The 10,605-nt window shown below is 39.3% G+C and overlaps 1 protein-coding gene across 1 annotated transcript; it reads right to left on the reverse strand.

Annotated features, from left to right (window-relative positions):
• Positions 1–2,696: 2,696 nt before the first annotated feature.
• On the reverse strand, positions 2,697–10,101 carry LOC143127026 (uncharacterized). The gene is made up of 5 exons (XM_076288328.1): positions 10,089–10,101; positions 8,662–9,206; positions 6,913–8,103; positions 3,895–5,106; positions 2,697–2,810 (listed from the first exon to the last, which is right to left on the reverse strand). The coding sequence occupies exons 1-5, from the start codon at positions 10,099–10,101 to the stop codon at positions 2,697–2,699; spliced, it is 3,075 nt and encodes a 1,024-aa protein (XP_076144443.1).
• Between the last annotated feature and the right edge of the window lie 504 nt (positions 10,102–10,605).

Below are 10,605 nucleotides of genomic sequence, written 5' to 3' on the forward strand. Positions count from 1 at the left end.
AGTTGTAGTTGTTGGTTCATTTGTGGTTGTTGTTGGTTTATTTGTGGTTGTTGTTTGTTCAATTGTTGTTGTTGTTGCCTCTGTTGTAGTCGTTGGTGCATTTGTGGTTGAAGTAATTGCCACAATTGTGGTTGTTGTGGCCTCAGTTGTAGTTGTTGGTTCATTTGTGGTTGTTGTTGGTTTATTTGTGGTTGTTGTTTGTTCAATTGTTGTTGTTGTTGCCTCTGTTGTAGTCGTTGGTGCATTTGTGGTTGAAGTAATTGCCACAATTGTGGTTGTTGTTGGCTCAGTTGTGGTTGCTGTTGGTTTAATTGTTGTTGTTGTTGCCTCTGTTGTAGTCGTTGGTTCATTTGTGTTTGAAGTAGTTGGCACAATTGTGGTTGTTGTTGGCTCAGTTGTGGTTGTTGTTACTTCAGTTGTTGTTGTTGGCTCATTTGTGGTTGAAGTTGTTGCCTCCATTGTGGTTGTTGTTGGTTCAATTGTGGTTGTTGTTGGCACAATTGTGGTTGTTGTTGGCTCAGTTGTGGTTGTTGTTACTTCAGTTGTAGTTGTTGGCTCATTTGTGGTTGAAGTAGTTGGCACAATTGTGGTTGTTGTTGGCTCAGTTGTGGTTGTTGTTACTTCAGTTGTAGTTGTTGGCTCATTTGTGGTTGAAGTTGTTGCCTCCATTGTGGTTGTTGTTAGTTCATTTGTGGTTGCCTCAATTGTTGTTGTTGTTGGTTTATTTGTGGTTGTTGTTGGTTCAGTTGTTGTTGTTGTTACTTCCGTTGTAGTCGTTGGTGCATTTGTGGTTGAAGTAGTTGGCACAATTGTGGTTGTTGTTGGCTCAGTTGTGGTTGTTGTTGGTTTAATTGTTGTTGTTGCCTCTGTTGTAGTCGTTGGTTCATTTGTGTTTGAAGTAGTTGGCACAATTGTGGCTGTTGTTGGTTCAATTGTGGTTGTTGTTGGTTCAGTTGTTGTTGTTGTTGCTTCTGTTGTAGGCGTTGGTTCATTTGCGGTTAAACTTGTTGGCTCAGTTGTGGTTGTTGTTACCTCAGTTGTAGTTGTTGGTTCATTTGTGGTTGAAGTTGTTGCCACAATCTTGGTTGTTGTTGGATCAGTTGTGGTTGTTGTTGGTTCAATTGTGGTTGTTGTTGGTTCAGTTGTTGTTGTTGCTTCTGTTGTCGTCGTTGGTTCATTTGTGGTTGAAGTTGTGGTTGTTGTTACGTCAGTTGTAGTTGTTGGTTCATTTGTGGTTGAAGTTGTTTGCACATTTGTGGTTGTTGTTGGTTCAATTGTTGTTGTGTTTGCCTCTGTTGTAGTCGTTGGTGCATTTGTGGTTGAAGTAGTTGGCACAATTGTGGCTGTTGTTGGTTCAATTGTGGTTGTTGGTTCATTTGTTGTTGAAGTAGTTGGCACAATTGTGGTTGCTGTTGTTTCAATTGTGGTTGCTGTTGGTTTAATTGTTGTTTTTGTTGCCTCTGTTGTAGTCGTTGGTTCATTTGTGTTTGAAGTAGTTGGCACAATTGTGGTTGTTGTTTGCTCAGTTGTGGTTGTTGTTACTTCAGTTGTAGTTGTTGGCTCATTTGTGGTTGAAGTTGTTGGCACAATTTTGGTTGTTGTTGGCCCAGTTGTGGTTGTTACTTCAGTTGTAGTTGTTGGCTCATTTGTGGTTAAAGTTGTTGCCTCCATTGTAGTTGTTGTTAGTTCATTTGTGGTTGCCTCAATTGTTGTTGTTCTTGGTTTATTTGTGGTTGTTGTTTGTTCAATTGTTGTTGTTGTTGCCTCTGTTGTAGTCGTTGGTGCATTTGTGGTTGAAGTAATTGCCACAATTGTGGTTGTTGTTGGCTCAGTTGTGGTTGCTGTTGGTTTAATTGTTGTTGTTGCCTCTGTTGTAGTCGTTGGTTCATTTGTGTTTGAAGTAGTTGGCACAATTGTGGCTGTTGTTGGTTCAATTGTGGTTGTTGGTTCATTTGCTGTTGAAGTAGTTGGCACAATTGTGGTTGCTGTTGTTTCAATTGTGGTTGTTGTTGGTTCAATTGTTGTTGCCTCTGTTGTAGTCGTTGGTTCATTTGTGGTTGAAGTAGTTGGCACAATTGTGGCTGTTGTTGGTTCAATTGTGGTTGTTGGTTCATTTGTTGTTGAAGTAGTTGGCACAATTGTGGTTGTTGTTGGTTCAATTGTTGTTGCCTCTGTTGTAGTCGTTGGTTCATTTGTGGTTGAAGTAGTTGGCACAATTGTGGTTGTTGTTGGCTCAGCTGTGGTTGTTGTTACTTCAGTTGTAGTTGTTGGTTCATTTGTGGTTGAAGTTGTTGCCTCCATTGTGGTTGTTGTTATTTCATTTGTGGTTGCCTCAATTGTTGTTGTTGTTGGTTTATTTGTGGTTGTTGTTGGTTCAATTGTGGTTGTTGTTGGCACAATTGTGGTTGTTGTTGGCTCAGTTGAGGTTGTTGTTACTTCAGTTGTAGTTGTTGGCTCATTTGTGGTTGAAGTTGTTGGCACAATTTTGGTTGTTGTTGGCCCAGTTGTGGTTGTTGTTACTTCAGTTGTAGTTGTTGGCTCATTTGTGGTTGAAGTTGTTGCCTCCATTGTGGTTGTTGTTAGTTCATTTGTGGTTGCCTCAATTGTTGTTGTTGTTGGTTTATTTGTGGTTGTTGTTGGTTCAATTATTGTTGTTGCCTCTGTTGTAGTCGTTGGTTCATTTGTGATTGAAGATGTTATCTCAGTTGTGGTTGTTGTTGCCTCAATTGTGGTTGTGGGTTCATTTGTGGTGGAAGTTGTTGCCTCAAATGTGGTTGTTGTTGGTTTATTTGTGGTTGTTGTTGCCTCCACTGTAGTTGTTATTAGTTCATTTGTGGTTGTTGATTGTTCAATTGTTTTTGTTGTTACCTCTGTTGTAGTCGTAGGTGCATTTGTGGTTGAAGTAGTTGGCACAATTGTGGTTGCTGTTGTTTCAATTGTGGTTGTTGTTGGTTCAATTGTTGTTGCCTCTGTTGTAGTCGTTGGTTCATTTGTGGTTGAAGTAGTTGGCACAATTGTGGCTGTTGTTGGTTCAATTGTGGTTGTTGGTTCATTTGTTGTTGAAGTAGTTGGCACAATTGTGGTTGTTGTTGGTTCAATTGTTGTTGCCTCTGTTATAGTCGTTGGTTCATTTGTGGTTGAAGTAGTTGGCACAATTGTGGTTGTTGTTGGCTCAGCTGTGGTTGTTGTTACTTCAGTTGTAGTTGTTGGTTCATTTGTGGTTGAAGTTGTTGCCTCCATTGTGGTTGTTGTTATTTCATTTGTGGTTGCCTCAATTGTTGTTGTTGTTGGTTTATTTGTGGTTGTTGTTGGTTCAATTGTGGTTGTTGTTGGCACAATTGTGGTTGTTGTTGGCTCAGTTGTGGTTGTTGTTACTTCAGTTGTAGTTGTTGGCTCATTTGTGGTTGAAGTTGTTGGCACAATTTTGGTTGTTGTTGGCCCAGTTGTGGTTGTTGTTACTTCAGTTGTAGTTGTTGGCTCATTTGTGGTTGAAGTTGTTGCCTCCATTGTGGTTGTTGTTAGTTCATTTGTGGTTGCCTCAATTGTTGTTGTTGTTGGTTTATTTGTGGTTGTTGTTGGTTCAATTATTGTTGTTGCCTCTGTTGTAGTCGTTGGTTCATTTGTGGTTGAAGTAGTTGGCACAATTGTGGCTGTTGTTGGTTCAATTGTGGTTGTTGGTTCATTTGTTGTTGAAGTAGTTGGCACAATTGTGGTTGCTGTTGTTTCAATTGTGGTTGTTGTTGGTTCAATTGTTGTTGCATCTGTTGTAGTCGTTGGTTCAGTTGTGGTTGCCTCAATTGTTGTTGTTGGTTTATTTGTGGTTGTTGTTTGTTCAATTGTTGTTGTTGTTGCCTCTGTTGTAGTCGTTGGTGCATTTGTGGTTGAAGTAATTGCCACAATTGTGGTTGTTGTTGGCTCAGTTGTGGTTGCTGTTGGTTTAATTGTTGTTGCCTCTGTTGTAGTCGTTGGTTCATTTGTGTTTGAAGTAGTTGGCACAATTGTGGTTGTTGTTGGCTCAGTTGTGGTTGTTGTTACTTCAGTTGTAGTTGTTGGCTCATTTGTGGTTGAAGTTGTTGGCACAATTTTGGTTGTTGTTGGCCCAGTTGTGGTTGTTGTTACTTCAGTTGTAGTTGTTGGTTCATTTGTGGTTGAAGTTGTTGCCTCCATTGTGGTTGTTGTTAGTTCATTTGTGGTTGCCTCAATTGTTGTTGTTGTTGGTTTATTTGTGGTTGTTGTTGGTTCAATTATTGTTGTTGCCTCTGTTGTAGTCGTTGGTTCATTTGTGGTTGAAGTAGTTGGCACAATTGTGGCTGTTGTTGGTTCAATTGTGGTTGTTGGTTCATTTGTTGTTGAAGAAGTTGGCACAATTGTGGTTGCTGTTGTTTCAATTGTGGTTGTTGTTGGTTCAATTGTTGTTGCCTCTGTTGTAGTCGTTGGTTCAGTTGTGGTTGCCTCAATTGTTGTTGTTGGTTTATTTGTGGTTGTTGTTTGTTCAATTGTTGTTGTTGTTGCCTCTGTTGTAGTCGTTGGTGCATTTGTGGTTGAAGTAATTGCCACAATTGTGGTTGTTGTTGGCTCAGTTGTGGTTGTTGTTGGTTTAATTGTTGTTGCCTCTGTTGTAGTCGTTGGTTCATTTGTGTTTGAAGTAGTTGGCACAATTGTGGTTGTTGTTGGCTCAGTTGTGGTTGTTGTTACTTCAGTTGTAGTTGTTGGCTCATTTGTGGTTGAAGTTGTTGCCTCCATTGTGGTTGTTGTTAGTTCATTTGTGGTTGCCTCAATTGTGGTTGTTGTTGGTTCAATTGTTGTTGTTGCCTCTGTTGTAGTCGTTGGTTCATTTGTGGTTGAAGTAGTTGGCACAATTGTGGCTGTTGTTGGTTCAATTGTGGTTGTTGGTTCATTTGTTGTTGAAGTAGTTGGCACAATTGTGGTTGCTGTTGTTTCAATTGTGGTTGTTGTTGGTTCAATTGTTGTTATTGTTGCCACTGTTGTAGTCGTTGGTTCATTTGTGGTTGAAGTAGTTGGCCCAATTATGTTTTTTGGTGGTTGAATTGTGGTTGTTGTTGTCTCAATTGTGGTTGTTGGTTCATTTGTGGTTGAAGATGTTGGCTCAATTGTGTTTGTTGTTGGTTTATTTGAGGTTGTTGTTGGTTCAATTGTTGTTGTTGTTGTAGTCGTTGGTTCATTTGTTGAAGTAGTTGGCACAATTGTGGTTGTTGTTGGCTCAGTTGTGATTGTTGTTACTTCAGTTGTAGTTGTTGGTTCATTTGTGATTGAAGATGTTATCTCAGTTGTGGTTGTTGTTGCCTCAATTGTGGTTGTGGGTTCATTTGTGGTGGAAGTTGTTGCCTCAATTGTGGTTGTTGTTGGTTTATTTGTGGTTGTTGTTGCCTCCATTGTAGTTGTTGTTAGTTCATTTGTGGTTGTTGTTTGTTCAATTGTTTTTGTTGTTACCTCTGTTGTAGTCGTAGGTGCATTTGTGGTTGAAGTAATTGCCACAATTGTGGTTGTTGTTGGCTCAGTTGTGGTTGCTGTTGGTTTAATTGTTGTTGTTGCCTCTGTTGTAGTCGTTGGTTCATTTGTGTTTGAAGTAGTTGGCACAATTGTGGCTGTTGTTGGTTCAATTGTTGTTGCCTCTGTTGTAGTCGTTGGTTCATTTGTGGTTGAAGTAGTTGGCACAATTGTGGCTGTTGTTGGTTCAATTGTGGTTGTTGGTTCATTTGTTGTTGAAGTAGTTGGCACAATTGTGGTTGTTGTTGGTTCAATTGTTGTTGCCTCTGTTGTAGTCGTTGGTTCATTTGTGGTTGAAGTAGTTGGCACAATTGTGGTTGTTGTTGGCTCAGCTGTGGTTGTTGTTACTTCAGTTGTAGTTGTTGGTTCATTTGTGGTTGAAGTTGTTTCCTCCATTGTGGTTGTTGTTATTTCATTTGTGGTTGCCTCAATTGTTGTTGTTGTTGGTTTATTTGTGGTTGTTGTTGGTTCAATTGTGGTTGTTGTTGGCACAATTGTGGTTGTTGTTGGCTCAGTTGTGGTTGTTGTTACTTCAGTTGTAGTTGTTGGCTCATTTGTGGTTGAAGTTGTTGGCACAATTTTGGTTGTTATTGGCCCAGTTGTGGTTGTTGTTACTTCAGTTGTAGTTGTTGGCTCATTTGTGGTTGAAGTTGTTGCCTCCATTGTGGTTGTTGTTAGTTCATTTGTGGTTGCCTCAATTGTGGTTGTTGTTGGTTCAATTGTTGTTGTTGCCTCTGTTGTAGTCGTTGGTTCATTTGTGGTTGAAGTAGTTGGCACAATTGTGGCTGTTGTTGGATCAATTGTGGTTGTTGGTTCATTTGTTGTTGAAGTAGTTGGCACAATTGTGGTTGTTGTTGGTTCAATTGTTGTTGCCTCTGTTGTAGTCGTTGGTTCATTTGTGGTTGAAGTAGTTGGCACAATTGTGGTTGTTGTTGGCTCAGTTGTGGTTGTTGTTACTTCAGTTGTAGTTGTTGGTTCATTTGTGGTTGAAGTTGTTGCCTCCATTGTGGTTGTTGTTGGTTCAATTGTGGTTGTTGTTGGCACAATTGTGGTTGTTGTTGGCTCAGTTGTGGTTGTTGTTACTTCAGTTGTAGTTGTTGGCTCTGTTGTAGTCGTTGGTTCATTTGTGGTTGAAGTAGTTGGCACAATTGTGGCTGTTGTTGGTTCAATTGTGGTTGTTGGTTCATTTGTTGTTGAAGTAGTTGGCACAATTGTGGTTGTTGTTGGTTCAATTGTTGTTGCCTCTGTTGTAGTCGTTGGTTCATTTGTGGTTGAAGTAGTTGGCACAATTGTGGTTGTTGTTGGCTCAGTTGTGGTTGTTGTTACTTCAGTTGTAGTTGTTGGTTCATTTGTGGTTGAAGTTGTTGCCTCCATTGTGGTTGTTGTTATTTCATTTGTGGTTGCCTCAATTGTTGTTGTTGTTGGTTTATTTGTGGTTGTTGTTGGTTCAATTGTGGTTGTTGTTGGCACAATTGTGGTTGTTGTTGGCTCAGTTGTGGTTGTTGTTACTTCAGTTGTAGTTGTTGGCTCATTTGTGGTTGAAGTTGTTGGCACAATTTTGGTTGTTGTTGGCCCAGTTGTGGTTGTTGTTACTTCAGTTGTAGTTGTTGGCTCATTTGTGGTTGAAGTTGTTGCCTCCATTGTGGTTGTTGTTAGTTCATTTGTGGTTGCCTCAATTGTTGTTGTTGTTGGTTTATTTGTGGTTGTTGTTTGTTCAATTGTTGTTGTTGTTGCCTCTGTTGTAGTCGTTGGTGCATTTGTGGTTGAAGTAATTGCCACAATTGTGGTTGTTGTTGGCTCAGTTGTGGTTGCTGTTGGTTTAATTGTTGTTGTTGTTGCCTCTGTTGTAGTCGTTGGTTCATTTGTGTTTGAAGTAGTTGGCACAATTGTGGTTGTTGTTGGCTCAGTTGTGGTTGTTGTTACTTCAGTTGTTGTTGTTGGCTCATTTGTGGTTGAAGTTGTTGCCTCCATTGTGGTTGTTGTTGGTTCAATTGTGGTTGTTGTTGGCACAATTGTGGTTGTTGTTGGCTGAGTTGTGGTTGTTGTTACTTCAGTTGTAGTTGTTGGCTCATTTGTGGTTGAAGTAGTTGGCACAATTGTGGTTGTTGTTGGCTCAGTTGTGGTTGTTGTTACTTCAGTTGTAGTTGTTGGCTCATTTGTGGTTGAAGTTGTTGCCTCCATTGTGGTTGTTGTTAGTTCATTTGTGGTTGCCTCAATTGTTGTTGTTGTTGGTTTATTTGTGGTTGTTGTTGGTTCAGTTGTTGTTGTTGTTACCTCCGTTGTAGTCGTTGGTGCATTTGTGGTTGAAGTAGTTGGCACAATTGTGGTTGTTGTTGGCTCAGTTGTGGTTGTTGTTGGTTTAATTGTTGTTGTTGTTGCCTCTGTTGTAGTCGTTGGTTCATTTGTGTTTGAAGTAGTTGGCACAATTGTGGCTGTTGTTGGTTCAATTGTGGTTGTTGTTGCTTCTGTTGTAGGCGTTGGTTCATTTGCGGTTAAACTTGTTGGCTCAGTTGTGGTTGTTGTTACCTCAGTTGTAGTTGTTGGTTCATTTGTGGTTGAAGTTGTTGCCACAATCTTGGTTGTTGTTGGTTCAATTGTGGTTGTTGTTGGTTCAGTTGTTGTTGTTGCTTCTGTTGTCGTCGTTGGTTCATTTGTGGTTGAAGTTGTGGTTGATGTTACGTCAGTTGTAGTTGTTGGTTCATTTGTGGTTGAAGTTGTTTGCACATTTGTGGTTGTTGTTGGTTCAATTGTGGTGGTTGTTGGTTCAATTGTTGTTGTGTTTGCCTCTGTTGTAGTCGTTGGTGCATTTGTGGTTGAAGTAGTTGGCACAATTGTGGCTGTTGTTGGTTCAATTGTGGTTGTTGGTTCATTTGTTGTTGAAGTAGTTGGCACAATTGTGGTTGCTGTTGTTTCAATTGTGGTTGTTGTTGGTTCAGTTGTTGTTGTTGTTGCTTCTGCTGTAGTCGTTGGTTCATTTGCAGTTAAACTTGTTGGCTCAGTTGTGGTTGTTGTTACCTCAGTTGTAGTTGTTGGTTCATTTGTGGTTGAAGTTGGTTCAGTTGTTGTTGTTGCTTCTGTTGTCGTCGTTGGTTCATTTGTGGTTGAAGTTGTGGTTGTTGTCACGTCAGTTGTAGTTGTTGGTTCATTTGTGGTTGTTTTTGGTTCAGTTGTGGTTGTTGGTTCTGTTGTTGTTGTTGTTGTTTCTTCTGTTGTAGTCGTTGGTTCATTTGTGGTTGAACTTGTTGGCTGAGTTGTGGTTGTTGTTACCTCAGTTGTAGTTGTTGGTTCATTTGTGGTTGAAGTTGTTTGCACATTTGTGGTTGTTGTTGGTTCAATTGTGGTGGTTGTTGGTTCAATTGTTGTTGTGTTTGCCTCTGTTGTAGTCGTTGGTTCATTTGTGGTTGAAGTTGTTGGCTCAGTTGTGGTTGTTGTTACCACAGTTGTAGTTGTTGGTTCATTTGTGGTTGAAGTTGTTGGCACAATTGTGGTTGTTGTTGGTTCAATTGTGATTGTTGTTGGTTCAGTTGTGGTTGTTGGTTCAGTTGTTGTTGTTGCTTCTGTTGTAGTTGTTGGTTCATTTGTGGTTGAACTTGTTGGCTGAGTTGTGGTCGTTGTTACCTCAGTTGTAGTTGTTGGTTCATTTGTGGTTGAAGTTGTTTGCACATTTGTGGTTGTTGGTTCAGTTGTTGTTGTTGCTTCTGTTGTAGTCGTTGGTTCATTTGTGGTTGTAGTTGTTGGCTCAGTTGTGGTTGTTACCTCAGTTGTAGTTGTTGGTTCATTTGTGGTTGAAGTTGTTGTCTCATTTGTAGTTGTTGGTTCATTTGTGGTGGAAGTTGTTGTCTCAATTGTGGTTGTTGTGGCCTCAGTTGTAGTTGTTGGTTCATTTGTGGTTGTTGTTGTTTCAATTGTTGTTGTTGCCTCTGTTGCAGTTGTTGGTTCATTTGTGGTTGAAGTTGTTGTCACAATTGTGGTTGTTGTTGGTTCCATTGTAGTTGTTGTTGGTTCCATTGTGGTTGTTGTTGGTTCAATTGTGGTTGTTGTTGGTTCAATTGTGGTTGTTGCTGTTCCCTCAAATGTTGTGGATGTTGGCTCATTTGCAGTTAATGTTGTTGGTGCATTTGTGGTTAATGTTGTTGCCTCAATTGTTCTTGATGTTGTTTCATTTGTAGTTGATGTTGTTGCCTCAATTGTTGTAGTTGTTGTTTCATTTGTTGTTGAGGCAGTTTTAATTAAATGTGTTGCTTTAAAGTAGAAATTTTAGACATTCTAACATTTTAGAGATTTATATTTTTCAATGCAAATATGTTTCAGTGAATTGATATTTTTCAATGCAAAAATCCAAATATTTTTGTGGTTCAACTCACCAAAAATCATCATGACCACAGTAGTTGTTGTTTGCCACATTTTTAGTAGTTTGATTATCTGTGAATAAAATGAGAAATTATACAATGAAACAAGTGTGCATTGGCATTTTAGTGGATGTTAAAATGCATGAAACACGGTGTGTCCAGCACTGGATTTGTTTCCAACACAGCTCATTTAAAAAGAAAGGTGAGCAGAGCACTACTTACACAGTTTACCCTCTTGAGCCATGCCACTAGCTATATTAAATGCATTTACATGGTCGGTGATGGACCACGGTAAACTGTGTGAATATTACCACAATCATTCATTAAAATAACTAACTGATATACCCATTAAAAGAGTCCATCATACACTTTCGTCACACCGGTAATCTGAACCTAAATCTTTTAAGTTTTACATCAGTACCCTTTATATAGTTTGAAGTTAGATCAATGCCTACATGTTTATGTACGATAATGATTCCACAAGCATAAGTATTAATAATAATACATAAGTAATAAGAATTTGTTAAGCTATTTCACTATTTTAAATTTTAACTTTTGGTCTATAGCATACCCGTTTTAACCACTACACTGTAAAACTGAGTACTGAATGATTTGTGTTCAAGAGATGATTAATTATAGTTTGTCTTTTATAATGCTGCACTACAGTAAACGTTTTATCAATAGAAGATGGCCTTTCTATGATTAGATGATTAGTTATATAGGTTACTTTGGCAATAAATATTTTAAT

Source organism: Alosa pseudoharengus, unplaced genomic scaffold, assembly GCF_046254945.1.
Source record: "Alosa pseudoharengus isolate Yale_2024_CS ecotype anadromous, Long Island Sound unplaced genomic scaffold, YU_APseudo_1.1 YU_APseudo_1.1_scf_17, whole genome shotgun sequence".
Classification (NCBI taxonomy): domain Eukaryota; kingdom Metazoa; phylum Chordata; class Actinopteri; order Clupeiformes; family Clupeidae; genus Alosa; species Alosa pseudoharengus.

Coding starts and splice junctions, on each gene's coding strand:
- LOC143127026 (XM_076288328.1), bottom strand. Junction 5,107..6,912: donor CAACAACAACAACAATTGAG/GCAACCACAAAT, acceptor AACACAATTGAG/CCAACATCTTCAACCACAAA. Junction 2,811..3,894: donor CAACAACAACCACAATTGTG/GCAATTACTTCA, acceptor TAACAACTACAG/TGGAGGCAACAACAACCACA.